At 33.6% G+C, this 25,000-nt stretch overlaps 1 protein-coding gene across 1 annotated transcript in view; it reads right to left on the reverse strand.

Annotated features, from left to right (window-relative positions):
- LOC135225393 (uncharacterized) overlaps positions 1-25,000 on the reverse strand; it is a 208,047-nt gene that overhangs the window by 141,716 nt on the left and 41,331 nt on the right. Inside the window, exon 2 of the mRNA XM_064264729.1 lies at positions 433-603. Within this exon, the coding sequence (XP_064120799.1) occupies positions 433-603 (171 nt within the window). The remainder of the gene's footprint in view (positions 1-432; positions 604-25,000) is intronic.

A 25,000-nucleotide genomic window follows, 5' to 3' on the forward strand; every position in this document is an offset into this window, starting at 1 on the left:
TATATATAATATATATATATATGTATTATATATATATATATTATTATATATATGTGTTGTATGTGTGTGTGTGTGCGTGTGTATAGTATGGTTTTTCCAGACCTCTGAGTCTTATGTAGACTCTTCTCGGGCTGGTTCTTAGAACTTAATTCTAAGAAAAAACATAAACTTTATTTTAGAAAAAAAAACTGTTTTATTTTGGAAAATTATATAGCATACATATCTATATAAATCATGAAAGTTTGCGTACGTATATATCCACGTAAACACGTTATAACTCACAAGTTAGTATTCAAAATATGTAGAAATTAAGCGTTTACAGTTGTGGCTTATGAAGTATATTTTCCTTCTAAAATTTATATAGAGTATATTTTCCTTCTAAAATTTATATAGAGTATATTTTCCTTCTAAAATTTATATAGAGTAACTTACGTCCATATGAGTTGTAGACCTCCTTAGCTGTTACTAACATATTCAGAGCAAAGGTTGTGGACGATAAGAACCATCGGTATCTTTTGATGGCTCGAGTGTGAAGGAGGTTATTTACAAGTGATGAGACAGTATAACGCAGAATGCATATCCTATATAAAGTCTCCACGCAGCCTTAAAAGGCATATAAAGGCAAACGAGTCTCTGCAATTCATATCACTCAGAATGTAATTTGGGAGTTAAACCTTCTGGTTTAATTATTGTTAACAATGAAGATTAAATTATTCATTACTATTGATAAACGAAATATCTATTGTTTTAACTGTATGAAACTAGCATTCCGCCCATGTCCTTATGGATCTAAATCCCCCCAAAGTTTCCAGTGTGCTTTCTCGGGTACAAATGTCTGGCGTAATTGATTCAATAAGAACACTGGATTCTGGCTCAGGAGACTGATGTTCCTTGATGAATGTTTCATGGTGTCTGGGCCTCTGGACTGCTTTCAGCAAGAAAATGCATTCCTCGTGATATTTTTTGTAAAATTCATAATGACTTTATGATTCCTGTGAGGGTCTGGAACATTTTCAAGTCTTGGTAACTTGCATTTTATTGTAGTGGATATTTTCAGTGTATTTATTATTTCGTTAAATATTCAATCATTATTCAAAAGTATTACGTGCATAAGGCAATGGAACGATTGCCTAATACACTTTTCTTACTCAAGCAAAAACAAGGCAAGAAAAATAATAAAAAGGAAAGGCTGAAAGTTAATAGAGAAGACAGCCTAGAACGATACTTTTTAATTCAATTTCTCAACTGAAATAAAAACAAATATGAGAGAATTTGCCGCAGAAGGGGTTGGTTTTCAGTCGAATTTGGAGACGACTGGGATCTTCTGAGGTTATAGAAGTTAATTCCTTTTTCACAAGTTATACATTAATTTATGTGCATAGTACTGATGAATCGAGTATCAGCAAAAAGTGTAACTACTTTTTTCCAGAAAGAAACCTAAATTGGGACTGTATCCTCACTGACGGAATTTATGTTAAGAGTCAAGTTTGTAGTGATTCCTGTTTATTACGCAAATTTGATCAAATTAATTACTCGGTGAAGAATATCACTTAAAAATGAAAGAAGCACCTCTTCATAGGTATTCGTTTGCTTTACAAAAATAAATTAATAACTAAACCTTAAATGTATGTTTGTTTTAAATTCTTTTGCTTTCTGTAAAGCTGGAAATAAAGCAAAAAAAAGCAAGGTAAATGTTCGATATTCATTATTATCTAACATGGAATTTGTTGCATATCGATTTCATTGTCTCCCGACATCATGAAAGAGAGCAAAGGAAAAATTGAAAGGCAAGGCAAAGTCAACCTCGACAAGTCATCATATCCATTTATTGCGATCCCATGAAGCGAATATGGCACCCAGATATTAAAATGTGAAAGATTTTTCAAAAATGGTTCTAGGTTCGTTGTATGTAAGCTTCAACGTAGGAGAATATCAGTATCTAGCAATTTTGGAAGGCTTTTAATATCTGCCGATAAATCAACAGCTCTAAAACTGCTTCGGGTGCATGTTAAATTTAGCCAGAAATTTATGTTTCCAAGTTAGGTTAGAGAACATCTCCCATCCTTTGAATTTCTTTACGGTTATATTGCGCAAAATTTTGACCCGAGGACATTCTGTAGTTGCTAATCAACAACCAAACAACCACTACACTTGGTCGAATAATAATAATAATAATAATAATAATAATAATAATAATAATAATAATAATAATAATAATAATAATAACTTCAGAAATAGTGTTTTTATATTCTTAGGCGCACGATGCCTGGCTACAGCTATAGATCCTCTTCATGTAAAGCTAATTTTTAACGTTGTGGATCAAGAGTGAAATGATTAGACTATGATTTCAAAAGCAAATTCCTCTTTGAGTTAAATTCATTTGACTTTTTAACATTCTAAAGCTGATATGGCTTTATTATCCTCCGGCAAACGGCGCAACAACGTCTTCTTAACTTTACAGTGTCAAAAGGTGACTGAATTTCAGTTCAGCAAAGGTGATAACTATCGAGGAGAGACTCTTCGGTGAACCTGGCACTTAGTGGCTCGCATATATCAGAGATGTTTCTTCATTTTCTATCTATGGAAGGTATATAGTAGTGAAATTATCTATAATACCATGCGGCATAATTAAAGAGCTGAAGGTTCCAAAGGTATCAATGAAGTGTGATAAGTATCCTTTACAATGAGAATAAAAGGAAAATTGATTGACAGCAATCACATGTTAACGCACCCAGTTTTTTAGGGAGACGAAATATCTCATCTGCGTTTTAGATATGCAGCCGATGTGGTTAGCGCTGAAGTAGGAATTTCATTGCCTGCAACGCCTTAAAAAAGTGTGCAATAAAATTTCTTTAGAAAGGTAGACATATATGGGGAAGCTTATTTTGGAAAGCGTAGTGGAGGTTTAGATAAACTGCTTTCTTTTAATCAGACACAATGTAGCTCAAGCTTGAATCAGCAGCGAGACTTTTCTTCTTCTTCTTCTTCTTCTTCTTCTTCCTCTTCTTCTTCTCTTTTTTAAGCAATATATCTTGTGGGAAAGACTGACTGACAAAAAAAACCCTAAAATCAAAGGATTCAAGGCTCAAAGGAATTGTGGCTCAAACAAAGACTGGTCAAACGGGACACATATCGACGAGAACTGTAATCTTCGACATATTACAATTTGGGCGTTGAGTAGTAGGGCTTTGTTCCCATGACCGGCAGCGTCCGTTTCATGACCTCTGGTGTCCTTTGATACCCATGATAAATGAATCTGGAAGCAATTGCTATTGTCTGTTTGGTTGCACCTGGCCAATTTATGCCGGTTATTGCTGCCATTGAACGTGTTAATAATCCGCCCATAGGTCGTTGGGCTATTGTGTGAACGCGCGCTAACGTCGACATAAATTCGCGCCTTGGACTCAGATTTCTTGACAAATAATAGTTGGTAAACTTGATACTGTAATGTATTCAGTAACTTACTTCATAGTTCAATTATAATTTGAGATACAATGAGCTACTTTAGATTCTACTACTTATATATATGATGCTAAATAAAACAGAACTCAAATAAGAAAAAAACTGTAGAAATATTTTGCAGCTGGTAACAAAGTATAAAGGTTCAGATGTCTTTATTAAAAATTATGTATTCGGGTAGTAGAAGAAAGAGGTGAATTCGGAAATATAGAGATCAAGTAAGAAACACAAACAGAAAAATGGATAAACAAACAAATAATTCAGGTATATGAAAACCATTTTATTGGCAAATTCAATCTGAATCGCCAGCCGAAGAGAATAATTGAAAAGGAATGCACTAAAAGAAAATCCACATTGTGTATTATTCTGCTGTTGACATATGAGTACCTCCTCCTACGCCCTTACTTCTTATCTCTTTCTCTCATTTTCGCAACCGTTGTCATCTATCATTTTTACAAAATTAAATGATTGTCCCATTGCTTTAGCTCTTATCCTTTGATAGCCTGCAATAATAGTTTAACTCTTCACTTATCCTTCAGTTTGTATAACTACGCACGCATTGTTGATTCTTCCACTTTCTAATGCTATTCAGTTTCTTTCTCTTTCCCAACCAGTTCCTATTCCGCTGCCTTTCCATTTTCCCTCCCATTCGCTAAACTCCTCCTTTCTTCTTCTACCTATCCCCCTCTCCCATCGCCGAGAGAATAATGCAGACATTTCCCAGTCATTACCATTCCCGTCATAGCTCCGTTGCCGAGCCATTCTTCTTAAATGAATTTTGCAAATAGCTTCTGCATCCGTGTTGGTAATGTCGACTACAGCGCTGCAATTCCCGGACTCGTATTTCTTCATTCTTTTCGTTTACCCTCGATTGGTTTAGTACGAGGGAGGATTCCAAGTCAAACACCAATTTTCCTTTCTAATATGTTTATGCAACTGTATGCGTACCTCTTCATTATTCGTTCCCTTGCCAATGCATAATTGGGAATCGTTCAGGAAATAATTAGAAACGTAATTGGCATATATATATATATATATATATATAATATATATATATATATATATATATATATATATATATATATATATATATATATATATATATATATATATATATATATATATATATATATATATATATATATATATATATATATATATATATATATATATATATATATGCATGCATATACATCGAGCTAAAAATGTCTTTTATACTAATTCGCTCTACCTCGGAATTAATATATTTTCATATATGTTAACCGATGTGTATGTATTGAATCACGGTAATGTGATATGGCTCGTATATATATATATATATATATATATATATATATATATATATATATATTATATATATATATATATATATATATATATATATATATATATATATATATATATATATAATATATATATATATATATATATATATATATTTATATGTGTGTGTGTGGTGTGTGTGTGTGTGTGTGTGTTAAACTTTTAAAACAATCACTCCCTCGTTATGCATCCACTTCTGATACAGTACTAATTATTGATTTTCATACCACTGAATGTTCGCATGAAAAAGGTGAGCATAATTATCATCTTGATGGTAACGCCCCACACAAAAAATTATATTACACTTGTAATATCAAAATTCTAATTTCACAATATGAAGAGATCACAATTCATGTCAAGTAACACAAGCCATTCCGTCAAACATCTCATGATGTTACTTTATATGACCACGCCCCCTCTAAGAGTCGGTCCTTCCTTCCACGCCCCCCTTGCATATGTGAGTAAAATTCCCTCCCAGACTTGAAAATAAAGAGAAAAAGAATGGGTTTCGAGGGATGGGGAGGGAGGTCAATATTTACAAAACATCGTGAGCCCAACGAGCCAAAATAGGGTAGTAGACTATAGGCATGTAACGTTATAAGGCGATACTTTTGCATTTTTTCCATAAACTTCTAAATATTAGTTCCTCACTTTTGTTAAGAGAATAACGAATTTTTTATTCATTTTTTCCTAGGGCTTGCGCCTCCCCTGGAAATTGCCGAAGCCCCCCAGGTTGAGAACCACTGTTTTAGGGCAATCCCTGCCTTCAGTAATGTGATATTGTCTTTTACAGCTTGTATCGCAGAATGGTACGTTTACAATCCTTTTAAAAACAAATTATTTCTTGGTATTTCATTGCTTAGGTTCGTGAACATGATCACTAATTAATTACACCTTGCAACCCCAACAAAATTCACCTCGTGTTTCTGTCGATAAATACCATTTTGAAAAGCGAAGTTTGAGATCATTTGCAGAATTTTTGGTGTAAAAAGGTAAATAGAAGCATTTGTCGAATATGTTATGAATATCAACATCAAAGACATGCGAATTTTCCGAAAAGTGTGTTGGGGATGGAGTGGGTTGGGGGTGGAGGGGGGGATTGGATACTCAATATGATTCCGGAATGGGGTCGATTAATTGCAAAAAGTGTCATGGAACCTGTTTATCGCATTGTATATAACGTAAGGATATCAGGCTTAAATACACAAGGCAAAGGTCCCTGTTCGACCTGTTATTTCCGATTATGAGGACAATTTATTTTGTATCTTGTAACCTTAAGTTAAAAGACTAAGGCCCATTTGACTATATAAGTCAAATACGACAATAATTGTCCTATGAAGAGTTGGCTTCGAATTATAGAAAAATATAGTTAACGGTGCTAAAACAGCCAAATACAAGTTAACCTTAAAGCACCTATTGAAACACAGCTTGAGAGAGTGAAGTTACGTTAATCCCCATGCCTATTTGAAACTAAACTTGAATTAACTAGACAATCTGCACCCTGGAATATCTAGCTAATTCAATTAATAATAAAGCCTGGTTTCTTGGTTCATCACTACTGATTTTTTTTTCATAATATTGCAATTTTTTTCGTATTTTTTCTCCGTTTTAGAGAACTTTGCAACATTTTTAGTTTTTTTTGCGCAGCACGACAGGGAAAAGCGTTGAAAACATGGTGCATAGAAAATGCATATGTGCAGATAAAGTCTCTAGATCTTATTATTTTCTTTCCCTAATAACTCCCAATTACATTTCACACTGCATCCACTACCATTCTATCATCAAGAAACGTCACTGACGTAAACAAAACAAATTATGCGAAGTAATATGAAAAAAGCTTGCCATCTATTCTCGACAATGTCTCTAAGGAGTTTTCCTTGCTACATTTACGACTTGCAAAGCGTAATGGTGAATTAGAAAAGCATTTCCAGGCGTTGCTATTTGAATCGTGGATTTCTTGGGAGAGGGAACTCTTAGAAAATGGCTTTTGATATTAAAGATATTTGGATTTTCATTCACACTACAGAAATAGATTTTCAGCTGCCAAGATATCATTTCTCAGGTTATGACGTCTCAGAGCAGATTGATTTGAAAAAAAAAAACGACGTATGGAGTCGTCTCCTAATATTTGAACTCTATATATATGTATGTAGTATATATATATATCATACATACATATATATATATATATATATATAATATGTAATATATATAGATATATATATATATATATATATATATAGATATTATATACTATATATATATATATATACATATATATATATATATATATATATACATATATATATATATATATATATAGGTATATATCTACATATATATATATATATATATAATAATATATATATATTATATTATATATATATATATTATATCATATATATTAATATATATATCTATATTTATATATATATATTTATTATATAATTAATATATATATTATTTAAGGTAGTTACATAAATTTTGGTAAAAGTAATAAAAATTCGCCCCCTTTATTCGTAGAGATACCATAGGTATATTTATATACATACATAATATATATATCTATATATACAGATATATTTTATATATATCTATATATATATTATATATATATAGATATATATTATATATAACATATATTTTTTTAATTTAATATCTATACATATATAAGTACATATATATATATATTAATTAATATAAATTATGATATAGATATCTATATATATATGTATATATATATATATATATATATATATATATATATATATATATATAGTAGAATATTATATATATAATTAACGTATATATATATATATATATAGTATTATATATATATTATATATTATATATAGGATATATGTATCTAAATAAATAAAATATATATATATAATTATTATATATAAAATACGTTATATATATATATAAATCTATATATGTATATATATATATATCTATAATTATTATAATATTATATATATATATATATCTATATGTATATATGTATATAGGATATATATATAATATCTATATAATATACTCTCTATATATATATATATATAATATATATATATTATATATATATATATATATATATCGATATATGTATATGTCTGTATGTATGTATACTCATATATATATATATCGCATATCTCTACTATACTATATATATATATATATCTATTATATGTTATATGTATTATTTCTATGTATATATATATCTAATATATATATATTATATATATATATACTATATATATGATTAATGTATATAAATATACCTATATGTATATCTCTACGAATAAAGGGGGCGAATTTATGTACTTTACCTTATTGCTTATTTGCCTTGTGTGGAGGGGTCCCCGTACTTCGTAAACTCGAGGGGGAAATTAGAATAATTACGGGATGGAAACATAAAGCAGACTAAGGGAACAAATTAACTACTTTATTTACAAACTACACGTAAATGCAACTCAAGAATTTACTGTAACAACGTTATGGGTTTAAATATACACTAATTCAGTAGGCCTTTCCTGAAGGGACAGAATGCAGGACTCATGCGACGGAATAGAGAAGTGTCAATACAGCATCACACACACACACACACACACACAAACCTCGTGTTAATTAATTCTAGCTCCCAACAAGAAGCGAAGCTTCAGACTCCGAGGATGTGGTATAGCTAGATTGTCGTCCTTAAACGGCTCCGAAAGTGATCCTTTTGTCACGTGTGGGGCTTTAGCTTGACCCTTTTGTATCCAGAGGTGCTGAGGGAATCAGAGAGGTAAGACGCCCGCCTTGCTTGAAGGTGAACGCGCTGAAAGGTTTGACATCCATTCATCCACTATAGATGACTCCGCTCTCTCTTGGGCAGGCGATAGTTGCCAGCTAGCTTTTTTGTAAAATAATTCAGCCTCCGCAGTAAAAATGGAAAGGTTGGAGCAGAATTTGAGGTCGGGAATGACCTTTCTAAGATCCTTCAGGTCACGGTTAACAAAAGCACTTAGAATTAAATGTTTGTTTCATTCCCAAAGCTGGAAGACCAATCAATTAAAGTAGTGAACCTGAATGTACACACACACACACACGCACACACACACACACACACACACACACACATATATATATATATATATATATATATATATATATATATATATATATATATATATATATATATATATATGGGCGAACTTTCATTTCACATGCCTAAAGCTACAATTGTACTCTAACATCCAATTCGCTCTTCCTCGGAATTGATATATTTCCCTATACGTTAACTGAAGGGGAATTTTTTAGTTGAAAATAATTTCGTCCTCTCGTGGATTCGAACCAACGAACAGAGGAGAAATCTGGACTTCAGTAACACCTTCCTATCGAACTTGTTGACCGAGTCGGCAAGAAGACATTACCAAAGTCCTGATTTCGCCTCTGTGCGCTGAAATCACGGGGAAGAAATTATTATCAACTAAAACAAATTCTCCTTCAATTAACATATGAAAATATATTAAATACGAGGTAGAAGGAATTGGATATTAAAGGACATGTGTAGCTTAATGCATGGTCATGTACATAATAGCAATGATCTTAAAATTTTATTAGTCTATTTCATGTTTCAATTCATTATTAGCTTTTTTGTATGAAATTTTATGATTTAATCATCTGATTGATAATGAAAATTTTGTCATATTTATAAAGAAACATATTGCATCCATTGGTATTTGGATTTCCAGCGGAAAAAGCTTCCCAAAAGACTAACATTGTCATAATAATATCGTCTAGATAAAAATACGTTAATTTATTTGATTTATTCAGCAAAAGAGAATAATTTATTACGAGTGTTTATGAACGCTAGATATAAATTCAGCACTGAAATACCCCCATTCGTTAATATATTAAATTATGCAGGAACAAAATACACTAAATAATTTATTTTCCTTTTTTTTGCCGTCAGCAGGGATTCTTTATCTTTTACGACTACAGCTGTTAGCCTTTCTCTTAATTTCAGTTTGCCACTACGTTTTTAAGCCGTTTTTCTCAGTACATTATTCTAATAATAATGAAAATAATAATAGTAATAATAGTAATAATCAATATTATTAGTATTTTTTTTTTGGTCTATCACAGTCATCCTATACGCCTGGGTGGTTTTTACAGTGTGGGGTTCCGGGTTGCATCGTGCCTCATTAGAGTCCATCACTCTTCTTACTATATGCGCTTTTTCTAGTAGCACAGTCTTCTGCATGAGTCTTGGAGCTACTTCAGCATCTAGTTTTTCCTGGTTTCTTTTCAAGGACCTTGGAATCGTGCTTATTGTTCCTATGATTATGGGAACAATTTATACTGCATATCCCATATCATTCTTATTCTTATTTTCAGGTCTTGATTTTTTTCTCTTTCTTTCTCATCTAGTCTGGTGTTCCATGATATTGCGACATCAATGAGTGATACTTTCTTCTTGGCAAGTATCACCCTATCTGTTCTGATACTATAGTTCCAGAGGATCTTTTCATGATTGTTTTCTATCACTCAGCCAGGTCGGTGTACACTCGACAAGAAAACTGAAGATACAGTTTTCATTAGCTTTCGTTCATCCAGTTTCCCATTTGTTTTTACTGAAAAGACATAATATCGCTAAATTTACTCTAGAATATGAAAATATACTGCAAATTATATCATATAAGTTAAAACTGCAAAGCAAACCCGTTCAGATACTTAAAAACACGATATATGTCCGAAGTAATTTGATTTTCTCAGATGGATTCGTTCATAGAGATCTGGTAGATAGAATGTGAATTTCTGATTTTAGTACTATGTATGACGACGACAGTATTTACTCGTTTTGCTTCATGAACGGGGATATATTGCATCATCGTAAGTGGTGAATGCAATTATTTTAGTTTCTACAAACTTATGTTTGTATTCCAAAGCGATTAAAGTTAGCTGACATCAATGGCACTCAATGTTGCGACGGCTAAAGTAGGTTGAACAAATCTAGTTGCATCCGCAAGAGCGTTTTCTATGATGTGCGGAGGAGCCCTAGAACTTCGAGCGGGAAAGCGCAAGTCACTGGATACTGGCTAACGTAACGGATTTCATACTTTGATTACTTTGACGTTGACATGGATCGAATGCTAGTTGCTGTTTACAAAGCTACTGTCTTTAAACATAAATCTTAATCAAGGTTAAAGTAGCATGTCAGCTCAAAGATTTTCTGGCTATATGCTCCCATTACAGAGCAGTTCGTAGTAGCCCACAGCCCTACACGACAGCATTTCTTTGCCGCGAGGCTGAAAGATCTCCCACGATATAAAACTCTAATTGCCTGTGCAATACATATTGAGTTATTTGTGGTAATAAATATTTTTACTTAACATCTTTTTTCGTGAGTGATTTGTGGATGAAACCCGATTTCCAAAAGTAAAGACTATATAAAGAGAGCAAGGAAGACCGCACTTTGTGTCTAAAATTTTCCACGTCTTTTTATAATCTTTGAATGCTTCGGCAACTGTTGAATGTAATCAAGATTAGGGTATCAATTTCTTAGAGAATTAACTTGAATATTATGATCCTTCAAATTTTATCTAGCATAGTGCAGCACGATCTTGGCAGTCATATCATATCGCGCCAGCTTAGGCCTATCGATAGAGATACTTAATTCATTATATTTTCGTCGGCCTTTCCCCCGTCACAAGTCCGTCACCAGTACTCTAATTCTCTCTCTCTCTCTCTCTCTCTCTCTCTCTCTCTCTCTCTCTCTCTCTCTCTCTCTCCATATCCACTTTTAAAACACATTTGAAAAAATATTATCACTCAATCTCTCAAAGTAAATATAATGAATCAAGTATCTCTATAGATAGGCCTATGCTTCCGCTCTCTCTCTCTCTCTCTCTCTCTCTCTCTCTCTCTCTCTCTCTCTCTCTCTCTTCTGTCTCTCTCCAAAGTCTCTCTCTCTCTCTCTCTCTCTCATCTCTCTCTCCTCTTCTCTCTCTCTCTCTCTCCACTTTTGAAACATTTGAAAAAATATTATCACTTAATCTCTCAAAGTAAATATACTGAATTAAGTATCTCTATCGATAGGCCTATGCTTGCGTGCTCTCTCTCTCTCGTCATAATATTTCATTCTTTAATGTATTGTTCATCACGATTTCCACAAGTACTGCCCAAATTTTAAAACCCTTTCTCTCATTGTTTAAGATCAGTCTTTAATTACGTATGAATTTTACGTCAGTTTAGTGTCAAACATTACTTATGAATAAGGTTTCACAGTAGGTTTTAAAAAAGGATGATCGATATTCTACCCTGAACTGACGTTACCAAACCAACATTAACGAATACTATAGAGCCTGTTTCTACATTCAAATATAAATGATTATAGGACCTCAACAGAATCTTTATGGTGTAAAGTTGATGGAAATTTAGAAAGCAACAAACGCTGTGATTTTGAAGCTCCGCCCCTTTTCAAGAGTTGCCAGGTGTGGCATTATTGAACAATATATGTCCGAAGTTTTAAAAAAACTGCATCTTAACTTTTCTTGCCGAGTGTACGTACCACTTATTACGGCACGCTAGCAGGTGTGTCTTTCACAAGTTCCAGTGGAGGGCTTTTGCCACTGAATCATGCCTCTTTTTGTACTGGTTCTTCACAAGTGCCTGACATTCGCTTGCTATGTTTTTTATGGTCTCGTTTTCCATATTGCACTTCCTGCATATGGATGAGATGTCATTTCCATCTATCGTTCTTTGAACATATCGGGTTTTTAGGGCCTGGTCTTGTGCCGCTCTTAGCAGTGTTTCTGTTTACTTCCTGAGATTTCCCCTATGTAGCCATTGCCATGTATCATCGCTGGCCATTTCTTTAGTCTGTCCGTGCATTGTGCCTTTCCACCGTTCTGTTTGTCATTCTCCTGTCTGCATATTTCTGGAACTTCGTCTACTTTTATCAGTTCTTTTACCCACGCACTCCTTAGCCACTCGTCTTCACTAGTTTTCAGATATTGCACCAGTGTTCTGCTCTCGATGTTGACGCAGTCCCTTGTGCTTAGTAGTCCTCTCCCTCCTTTCTTTCGCGCTATGTATAGTCGATCTGTATTTGCTCTTAGGTGTAGTGTTTTGTGTATTGTCATGTTTTTCATAGTCTTCTAGTCTATGCTCCGGAGTTCAGCATTCGTCCGGTCCACTACTCCTATGCTGCACCGATTACTGGTACTGCCCATGTGTTTGTGGCTTTCATCCAACTTCGGTTTTGACTTGAATATTGCCTAAGGTTTCTGTATATATTCTTCCCTGTTCGTGTCCTTCATCTCTTTGTGTTTTATATAGTATCCTTCTATTATTCCCAGGTATTACCTGGAAATACTATTATTATTACTATTGAACAGCAAAGCTGGAAGAGACAGAAATAAATGGATGAAATAAAAAGACAACACGACTTCTGCCGAAAGACTACAATGAACCATGAGTACCATCCATAATTTGTAACACAAGAAACAATGTAGGTGACACCTCTCTCTCTCTCTCTCTCTCTCTCTCTCTCTCTCTCTCTCTCTCATTTGTATATTTTCGGTTTTGTGTATACTTGTTGCGTAAAAATATTTTATACAAAAAATTTTTTCATGTGCCTTAGCAGCATTTCTCCACTTGTAAAATTCATATTGAAATCTCGCTTCCACTTTTACTTAGAATACCCTTTTGCCAAATTCAACCTCTATATTAATAGATGGACTTTATTTCACTAATATATTTTACATTTTTGTATTCCCTCTGCGAGCTATCCACATTTTTCCAATATTTTTTTACTGACCAGCAAGTTCAATTTTTTTATTATTTATTTTAAGTATTTCTTATGAGCATTATTGGAAGCCAAAAGTTACTGCATTTGCTCAGATATGCTTTTCTTACATTTGTATTTTGAAATCAAATAGCAGCTATGTAAAGCATAACTTTACGAGCATAGAAAATCCACAAACCTGTTGATCTGTTAGGGATGAGGTAATATAAAGACATCATAAAGATAGCAAATTGAATTCTAGGAAGAAACACTCAGAATACAAATCGGTTTCACGTGCGCACGTTCCAACAATAAAGAACTTCCAGGCCGTCGGCTTCAGGTCTGAAGACAGGGAGTATTACAGCGAGCAAAAACAGGCATTCAGATATGCATTCTGTCTGTCCGTCTGTCTGTCTGTCTTGCTCTTTCATCCTCTCTATTCCTTGTTAAACCTCTACGATACCTGCTCGCAACAATTTTCTCCATTGCTTGGGAACTATTTACATTGTTACAATAACTTTGAATGTCAGTCGTGATGTTAGCAACCTCTCTCTCTCTCTCTCTCTCTCTCTCTCTCTCTCTCTCTCTCTCTCTCTCTCTCTCTAGCAAAAGCCACACGACACTTACTTGCACCAATCTTCCCTCTTGTTTGAAAATTGTTTCCAATATTCCATCACCACGGAAAGTCATTGGCGGTTATTGCCTTCTTTGAGTTCGTCTGTCTGTGAGCTGCATGAAGCAATTCCATCCTTGCTCGCAACAATTTTTTCTCTAGTTCGGAGACTGTTTCCAATATTCTATCATCTTTGAAAGTCATTGGGGGTTTTTACTCTCTCTCTCTCTCTCTCTCTCTCTCTCTCTCTCTCTCTCTCTCTCTCTCTCTCTCAAGCACACAGACACGCTCACACAGTCATTTCTTTAAGTTGTCAGATACATAGGTGAGTTTTAAACACTTCCTCATTCTCAAGACCTTACATACTCCTATATTTTACTATACATGCAAGACGGTAACCTACACCTGCCTGTTCTCTTTATTTCCTTATCGCTGCCATTGCATTTGCATATCTTCTGTCTTCTGTAAATGTAACTGTGAAAGAGCAGTAAAAGAAGACAACTTTGCGTTAGTAAGTTTCTTTCTCTTTTTATTTTGAGTGTCTCTTTAGGAGATCTTGTGCTGCTTGGTTTTCTTGACGAACTTAACGAAGTGGAATTAAGTTGAATTTTCTTTTCCATCGTCTTGCATACTTATCTTAGTTTTTTTTACCTAGACACATACACAAAAAACACACACACACACACACACACTATATATATATATATATATATATATATATATATATATATATAATATATATATATATATATATATATATATATATATATATATATATATATATATATATATTATAAATGTATATATATGGAAAACAAACTATTTTGACTGCACCATTAAGCTAGGTTTAGCTGGTAGTCTTTTGTAAGAGAAGTTTACCAATACTACGCATGGGTACGAAAGTTAATTTTTTTTTTCTAAACCTGAGTGGAGGCAGATTTTTTTACGCCTGTTAATTGGATTCAGCTTCTTTAGTCCTTTTACCTGAATGTGAGCAGGATTTTATTGTAAAACTGAATGTCGGTAAAAGGGAGACGATGAATGCAAGAGATCAGTTACAAGTGCAGTCAAGCATGGAAAAGGAATGGAACGTTATATCTGTAAAATCCAATTTATTGCATTTTGTCATGAATCAGACTCAATAATGAAGCGATGCATAAACAATAATAAGAATGTGCAAACGTGTTCCAAGACCGTTTGAATGACTTATTGTTGATACCTTATAGTCTCCTAGGAAAAGGTGTATTTCATTCCATATTAAAAGAATTTAAAGCCGAGTGCCAGTCTTGACAAGGAGCGAGCCTTCAGGGGACAGGGGTGTTCAGAGAGCGGTCTCTACTGGATAAAGATACTCAGGTCACGTGAGATTAGTCTACGTTAGGTAAGGTCAAGCTGTGTTGGGCAACTTACCATCTTTATTAATTGTAAAAATTTTAAATAGACGTGCTCAGTCATTTTGTAACAAATTAATCTTACTTCAGACGACTCTATTTTCAATGTTGCACTGAGTACATTAATGATTAGTAAGGGAGTTACTATAAGACCTTTTCCCGAAACAATATGAAAAAAAAAGAAATATGCCGTGTGTTGTGAGTCACAAGAATCAGATACAATGCTTATAAAAGCAGATGATCATTTTGATACCGTAGAATTGATTAAAATCATGTGTAAAAAAATGATAGAATGAATAATTTTTTCTACCAATATGAATTAGTTTTCATAACAGGATATGAATAAAGATGCTCTTCCATTATAGATACAGTAGAAAAGCACATGGCTAACATAATGGCAAAGAACAGAGAACTATCTTTCATTCAGTTTTGATGACCAAAAGTTCTCATTTCATTTCTTTGGCCAATTCTTCTAAAATATTAGGTTAGAATACATTTATTTAAAGCCAAATTAATCAATTCTACTTCCTGGAATTTACCTGTGCACTTCTATCATATTGCGATATATATGTTTTTTTTTAAGATTTAAAGGTTTTAAATCCAAATTTGGGAGAGAAGGGCAGATACTGTAGTTAGTTGAAATGTAAAGTAACCAGGCCCATTGTAGACACTAGCTACTGTATTATCATAATTTCTGATAGCTTTCGAGAAGTGTTTATTTATGAAATAACAACGATGTTAAAGCTTGAATGGAAGAACATGATGGAGTTCCATCACAGCTTCTTGGAAGTTTCTAGTAGTGTCTAATTTAAGACAGCTTCAAGGTTAAGAATAAATAATTGAAGACAAGAATCAATCCTTTCGGTTGCGCCTAAAATTGCATAAAGATAATTCCTGAGTATTTTCGATGTCTGAGATCTTTTATTTGTTCAGGGGTGGACACAAGTTGGGGAAACGAAGGCAGGAAATCCTCTCAATTCATTTCCCAAATCCTTTAGGGTTTATGTGGATTGTGTTTGCATGTTTGAATGAGCGTTTATGTGTTCACGAACATGTATTCTCTTTAAGAAATCCGTGAATATTATGTATATAGTGTATGTATTGTATGCTTACATGTAGATCTTTATTTCGTTTGATACATATAAGCACATGCATTTATAATATATATATATATATATATATATATATATATATATATATATATATATATATATATATATATATATATATATATATATATATATATATATATATATATATATATATATATACTATATATATATATATATGTATATGTATATTTATATTACATGTGCGCTTATACACACACACATACACACACACACACACACACACACACACACACACACACATATATATATATATATATATATATATATATATATATATATATATATATATATATATATATATATATATATATATATATGCGCGTGTATATATGCAATTGTCTACATCGAAAATTAACATTTTCCCAAGGCAGGTAGCGCTACGGACGTGGTATCTGCTAAAGGAGAAGTTTTGTGAATTCCAATGAAATGTAATGAAGCAAAGTAAGTCCTAAAATTCACATGACCAAATTTTGGTCTCATTCCTGGGATTTTTCTCGCCGAATACGGAAGCAAGTTATTCTTAAAGGAAAGTCATTTATTGTGCTTGTTTTAATGCAAAAAAAAAAAAATGATGTGTGTATTTGGTTTAAAACAAGAACAGACGATGTTTACTCGATGGCTTAATTAGAGCGCTTTTCAGCGAATGAGTTGCATCACAATAAACAGGCAAAAGGATATGCCAATTACGAAGATGATGACTACTTAGTTACAGTGCTGGCTATGTACTGGTTTAATGTGGAGTAACTTCTTCTTCTTCTTCTTTACTTTCAGCTTTTCTTATTTGTAAATGGGGTCGCTGTTTCTAGTCAGCCTTCTTCTGTCCTATATATACATCTTGTTCTCTTAGACTCTTTTCCTTCATGTCACTCAATCATTTTTTTAACGTTGCGTTACTGATGAAATCAAACAAGTAGAAAAGAATAATACAGTTACAAACTGTAAAATCAACACTGGCAATACATTTTATTATCGGTAAATTATAATACCTAAATGCAAATGTCTCCACTTAATATCTTCTAAAGCTCCGACCTATCGAAAACTTCCTCATTTTGGCAAAGACATCCAGAAGCATCCCCCCCCCTCCCCCGAAACTAACCCCTCCCCATGGCCCTTGCCCGCAAAAAAAAAAAAAACAAAAAAAAAAAGAAAAAAAAAAAAAACTTAATGGAAAACGTCCAGTGATTACAAGACGTTTATTGCAAATTACTTCCCTTTCAGATATTACCCATTCGGAGCTCCTTTGTGATTCCATTTAAGCGAAATGTCTGCGGTTCTGTGTTTGCGCCTTTGGCAACGAGTGCGTCGTTTCGTATTTTCATCTCCAAATATCTCGACCATCACAGGGAAATAAAGAATAAAAGACATAGTTTTTTGGGCTGAACTTTCGTCTAGTACATACTTGCACACAGACGTACATGCATACATGCTACATTCAAACACACACATGTATATATATATATATATATATATATATATATATATATATATATATATATATATATATATATATACATATATATTTATACATACATGAGTCATATCACATTACCGTGATACATATACAAACATATCGAACTACAAATGTCCTTCAGTATCTAATTCGCTCTACCTCGGAATTAATATATTTTCACATATGTTAACCGAAGGGGAATTTTTTAGTCGATAAAATAAAAAAATTTCCCTTCGTTTAACATTTATGAAAATATATTAATTCCGAGGTAAAGCGAATTAGATATTAAAGGACGTTTGTAGCTCGATGTATATCTATATATACATGTATAACTGAAGCACGAAAATATGGCATATGATGAATATATAAATAACGACAAATGCCACGAAGGAAAGAGAAATAATGGAGTGGCACTAAGCCTTTCGACTTACTATCCTTTACGTAGTAGACTGACGAAATATAGTCTGCTAATTAAAGGACGATAAATCGAAAGGCCTAGCACCAATTTGTTGTTTGTCTTTCCTTCGTAGTATTTGTCTTTATTTACACACACACACACACACACACACATGCACACACATATGTATGTATGAGTGAGTGCGTGTGAGACATGATTTGATTACGGTCAGAAAGGGTGATGAAGGAGTTCTCGAAAGCTAATGTGGGTTGGAAATCCTTTTAAAGCAAAATAGAGGTGGATGGCACATTTGTAGTTGTTCGGTAAAATGCCGATGAACCTCTGTTTATGAGTGCGTACGCTATAAAAGTGGCAAGTCATTTTAAATATTTTTGCATTGGGTGTCAAAATTTACTTCTGTAATTACAAGATGAATGAATCCGTGGATTATCACCAAAGTCTGATGGCAGAAATAGATGAACTAACGTCAGTCCTGTAGTTTCCTCAAGTGGACGCTTTCTTGATAACTGTACAATGTAAACCAGAAATGGTTGGATGTGTCTCCCTTAAGTTACGATTATTGCCAAACATAGGTCTCAGTCAAATACTCATATTGACCTCTCCAGTGGCTAAGATTTAATCTAGATTACACAAAACTGTTCTCTCGTTGTTTTTGTATTTTTCTGAAGATAAGACATTTTATTTTTATAGCTTCGCACTATCCTACGATGAGTGGGTTTATCGTCACAGCAGACGATCATAAGCAATCCAAAATGAACCTTTCATGAAAAGGTGTTTGTGTTTGTTTATTTCTAAAGTTCTCTTTTTTTCGTCGTCAGTGTACCTCACACGCGGTGCACTGTAGGCATTACTTGAGGTTCTTTGCCACGCCTGTTCGGTCCGTCTTCAACCCCTTCCATTCCTTTTACTGTAATTACTTTCATAGTCTTTATATTATCTGACTTTTCATCCTCTGCTAGCAAATATTTTATAGTGTAACTACGAGGTTTTCCTCCTGTTAAACCTTTGTAACCTTTAACTCTCAATTTTCCTTTCAGGGCTGACTGGCCTCATAGGTCTTAGCGCTTGGCCTTCGACCTAAATTGTATGTTCTATTCTATTACCTATTATTATCTAGTGAAATAATTTGATGTTGCAAACAAATATCTATAACCTTAAATCCCCAATGATGGCCGGAGAGAAGCACTGTCCTTTTTTTTACAAACAAACTGAGACACTTTGTCACCTTATTATCATAGATAATAAAGTTTAATGTCTGATTATGACAGCCCTTATTTCCCTTATAAGATATCCCTGACGGCATCTTCTTTCTTCAGTTCCGATCGTGATATAGATGAGTTGGTCCAGGACACGGTCTAGATACACGGTCTAGATAGTGGTCCAGGATGTACCTGAATGGAAGCCGCTTGGTAGGAGAGAGGACGTGGTAGACCAAGAGAAATTTGGCTGATGACAATGCGGAGGGAGGTTGGATCTCAGAATTGGGTTGAGCTTAGCGAGATGGCACAGGAAAGAGCCTGATAGCGCGAACTCGTTGAGGTCCTATGCATCCCGTGGGTGACAGAGGATAAGTAAGTAAGTATAAAAGGTTCTTCATCCCCGACCGCGTATTCAGTATGCACTTTTACTTATGAATGTTGTTTCCGTTTATCATGTTGATTTAGATTGCGTTGTGATTAATCAATATACATTGCTATAGCTTAGATTACACATTTAAGTCAAGAGAAAGTATATTCTAGTTTAACCAGACCACTGAGCTGATAAACAGCTCTCCTTGGGCTGACCAGAAGGATTAGATAGTTTCACGTGGCTAAGAACCAGTTGGCTACCTAGCAACGGGACCTTCAGCTTATGGTGGGATTCCAACCTCATTATACTGAGAAATTAATTTCTAATCACCAGAAACAAATTCCTCTGATTGAACGTTGGCAGAGCGGGGAATCGAACTCGGGACTACCGAACCGGTAGGCGAGAACGTGAAGCACTCATCCAACGAGGAACTACTTAAATCAAGAAAGGAAGTAAACGGCCGTAACAGGTAAGAATTGACGAAATAACGAATGATTTTATTTCAGTACCGAAAATAATAATAAAATTAGAGTACTCCAGTGAACGAGGAAATATCGCTATAAAGCAAGAAGGCAAAAGCTAGGTAGAAATAAGCTAGCACTAATGTAAGTCTGTCTTATTTACTGAAAACCGGGAAGCAAAACATTTGAAGAAACAGCTGGACTTGCTTCTGAAAATTTACTCTGCAAAATGAGGTAGAAACAATGGGGAAGTGTTGAGGAAGTGAAGTGTATAATGCTTCCGGAAGAAAGCTCTGGGAAGTTGCGTACAAAAAAATAAAAGTAGGAAAAGTTTAAACACAATTGTTTAAACTGCGAAAAAAAAATGGTTTTTGTGTGTTTCGTTATTAGTTAACGGGTTTTATTGGTTGGTATTAAGATTACTTCTAAAAATGTTTGTAGATTCTATGATCATCTTGTATTTATCCGTTACATTGCTTTTTATGGGTCCCTGATATTTTGATTGATTTCAATATATTTGTCCTAATTCCAACGAACTTCAATACTCCCATTTTCATTAGAGGTTCAGCCAGATATAACTCAAATTTACGAAATCACTATCCCCACAACGACCCCTTCCCCTCCCCCATCCCCTCCTCTCTCTTTCTCCCTCTCCCTACACCACAAATACGAGAATAAAAACTGAAACTGATACTAACTACTCCATTGCATTTCTGATGTAAATATTTCTGGCGTTGATACTTGGAATTAGGATTCGGTGAAATAACTTTCGCGCCATTGTTGTTGCTTGATGTGTTATGGCAGGAGACTAACTGACGATGAGGCTGCTTGTGTTCTTTGTTGACTGTCAGATCATTCCTTAAATTATCTAGCATTCACAACTTTTAGTGGCTAAAGATTTCATTTAAAACTTCATTACTTCCAAATATCCTAGGATTTATTCTTTCACAGACATTCATTCACGATACACAAGCTCAGTACTTAACTCAACATAATCCTTTATTAAGACAAGGCAGCTATCTTCTGCTTTTGAAAAATATAATTCGTTTTAATTATGACAACTGTTTCTTGACGCATAGATACAGATCCTTTTGCTTACTACAGGATGCGGAACTTTTGTAAGGCAGGCAGTTCTTCCGTATATCCATTCATTTTATTAGCAATCATATTTTACTGTTCTGGTAAATTATTTATCAGGCTAGTATTTTATCATATCTTCAATATATCTTTACAAATTCTTGAGTAATTATCGCACACTAGGTCCCGTTTCCATTTATTGCAAGGCTCGTGATTCGCTGTTGTGCATCGCAGTCAGATTTGGCCGTTTTTTTATGCCGCCGGAAACGAAAGGAAATTTCTCATAATTGTTTTTCCATAAGCTGTCCTCAACTTAATGGAACTGTCAAGGAAAGTAATTTCTTTTCAATTTAGTCATTTAACATTTATCCTGCAACCTTTTTCCCCCAACCCCTCCCCCTTACTACTAAGGTAAGGATACTCTGAGTGTCCTTTTGTCCCACCTGCATTGCTTTCGGAATTTTACTTCTCATCCGTTCACTTTCGTCTCCTCTCACACCAGCTGTCTCTATTGCCTAATTTTAACATGTACATTTTTTTTATTTTATATAATAAAAGCCTTCGTAGAAGTCATATAAGACTTGAGCAATATAACTGTTGTCTCTTTGAAATGTCTATTATCTAATAAAATAATAATAATAATAATAATAATAATAATAATAATAATAATAATAATAATAATAATAATAATAATAATAATAATAATAATAATAATAATAATAATTCCGTTTTCTTCAATATAAACATTACTCTTTTTAAGTACGCAAAGTATTTGACGGAGAAAACATATTTAGAGTATTGGTTAAATAAGATATTTGCCCAACGAAAATGACTGATTACACTCACCTAAAACAGAATAGATATTCCTTCTACGGATAAATGCATTAACAAGTTCGCGTACGTTTCCTCTCGATAGCATAAATAAACGGTTCCTTTGTTATGCCAAGAATTAAAGTGTAAACACGTAGAGCTTGCTCTGCCTTTGTAGCTTAGTCAGCACACAAATTCATTTTCTATTTCTTGTACTTGTAAGAGCACTGTTGCACTATTCGTTGGCTGGACGGTAGCATTTATTTAAATGGTTGTAACTCAGGTCAGGCGATGATCAATTGTTACTGAGGCGGCAGTCAAGAGTACCGTAGAAATATTTCTCATCTGGGAAATATTCTGCGGCATTTGCACACCATCTCAGAGGAGGAGGAGCTCTAACTAGACGCTGTGGCTCACTGGCGAATGAAATTCTATATTTTAGACCGGTTACAAACAATTTGCTCTCTGACGCTAGAAATGAATAAAGGGTCGTCGCTCAAGAACGCATGGCAGAGTTATGGAGAGTGCAAGAAAGCGATGGAAAAGTTAACATATATTTTATTTTAACCAGACCACTGAACTGGTAAACAGCCCTCCTGGGCTGGCCCGAAGGATTAGATATTTTCACGTTACTAGGAACCAATTGGTTATCTAGCAACGGGACCTACAGCTTGTTGTGGGATCCAAACCAAATTATATCGATAAATTAATTTCTATCACCAGAAATAAACTCCACTAATTCCACGATGGCAGAGAGAAGATTAGAACCCGCGACTACCGAATCGGTAGGCAGGCATGTAACCCACTCGTGCAACGAGGAACTAGAAAGAGATGGAAAGAAGGGGTATGATTACTATAGTGTCCTGGAGTATTACTTGTGAAGAAAACGTTGAGTGGTTGGAACAGACTGAAGACACAAATTATGAAAGGGAATAAGAAGCTGTTCCGGAACTGTGGCATTTGGGGGGAAAGAAGTTGGTGGATGTGTGTGCGTGTGTGTGTGTGTCGTGTGTTGTGTGTGTGTTGGGGGGTGGGTGGGTATTGTCGTGGGAAGGAGTAGGGGGCGGGGGTGGGGACCGGTGACCGAGATGGACAGAGTGAGAAGGGGAAAGAATGAAAAATGACAGGGAGCAGACCGCGAAATTTCGATCTCTCGAGATTTCTTGAAGAGGAAACGTTTGAGATTCAGAGGTCAGCTTTGACTAATTAATTGCCTCTAAGGGAGTTAAATGAGGACTGAAATGCCGCACTTCTGCTGGGTCTGGTTTTATGGTAGGTTGCTTCTCTTCCCCGGAAGGAAATGGGGTGGCAACGTAGCTCTTAGAATCCGAAGGCTAAACGATATTAAGAGTGAAAGGTCGCTAACTCTTCAACGTAAAAAAGCCAAGAAGAATAATGGTTTAACAAAGACAACATTTTATCATTGATTTGTCGGATAAAATACTCCTCGATTTTATTTATTTTTTCTTTATTAAAGAAATTTAACATCTACCCTTCAAAATTCATAACAAGTGTGTTGAAATATTCCAAAGTACTTATTCACTCGTTGGTGATTAAAACCCCTCTACTCATCTTCTGCTTGGCTGCGATAGCTATCTTTAATATTACATTTTAACCGTAGTTGTCAGAGCGGAGAGTCTTTCGCTAAGCCAAAAGTGGGGAATGTTTCTGCACGTGACGTTGCTGATGAAAGCGCTACATATAATATATATATATATATATATATATATATATGTATATAAAGTATATATATATATATAGTATATGTATATATATATATATATAGATATATATATAGATATATATATATATATATATATATATATAGATATATATATATATATTATATATTATATAGATATAATATAGATATATATATATCTATATATATATATATAGATATAGATATACAAAATATATATATATTATATATATAGATATACATATATATTGATAGCTATATATATATATACTATATATATATATATATATATACATAGATATATAGATATATATATAGATATATATATATATATAATAAATCTATATATATATATATATATATATAAATATATATTATATATATATATATTATATATATATATATAAATATATATATATATATCTATTATATATATTATATATATATAATATATATTTATTTTTATATATTATACTATATATATATATATATATATATATATATATATATATATATTATATATATATATATATATGTGTGTGTGTGTGTGTGTGTGTGTGTCTGTGTGTGTTTTTGTGTAAGGGGCGTATGTAAGTATATGCATTTGTATGTTTTTATATTTACCTGTCTGTGCGAGTTTTGAATATTCGAATCAAAATGCATAAATTGCCGCCATGTCATCATTTCCTTTTAATTTCAGTGTCTTTCGCCGCCTCTCCTTCGTGTTCCTGCTATATTTTCTTCCCTTATTTATTGCCACCGAAGGAGATAGCAATTGAATTTTTGTCTCATAAATTAGCCCTAATGTTTACACAATAGTAATA

Source organism: Macrobrachium nipponense, chromosome 13 (assembly GCF_015104395.2).
Source record: "Macrobrachium nipponense isolate FS-2020 chromosome 13, ASM1510439v2, whole genome shotgun sequence".
Classification (NCBI taxonomy): Eukaryota; Metazoa; Arthropoda; class Malacostraca; order Decapoda; family Palaemonidae; genus Macrobrachium; species Macrobrachium nipponense.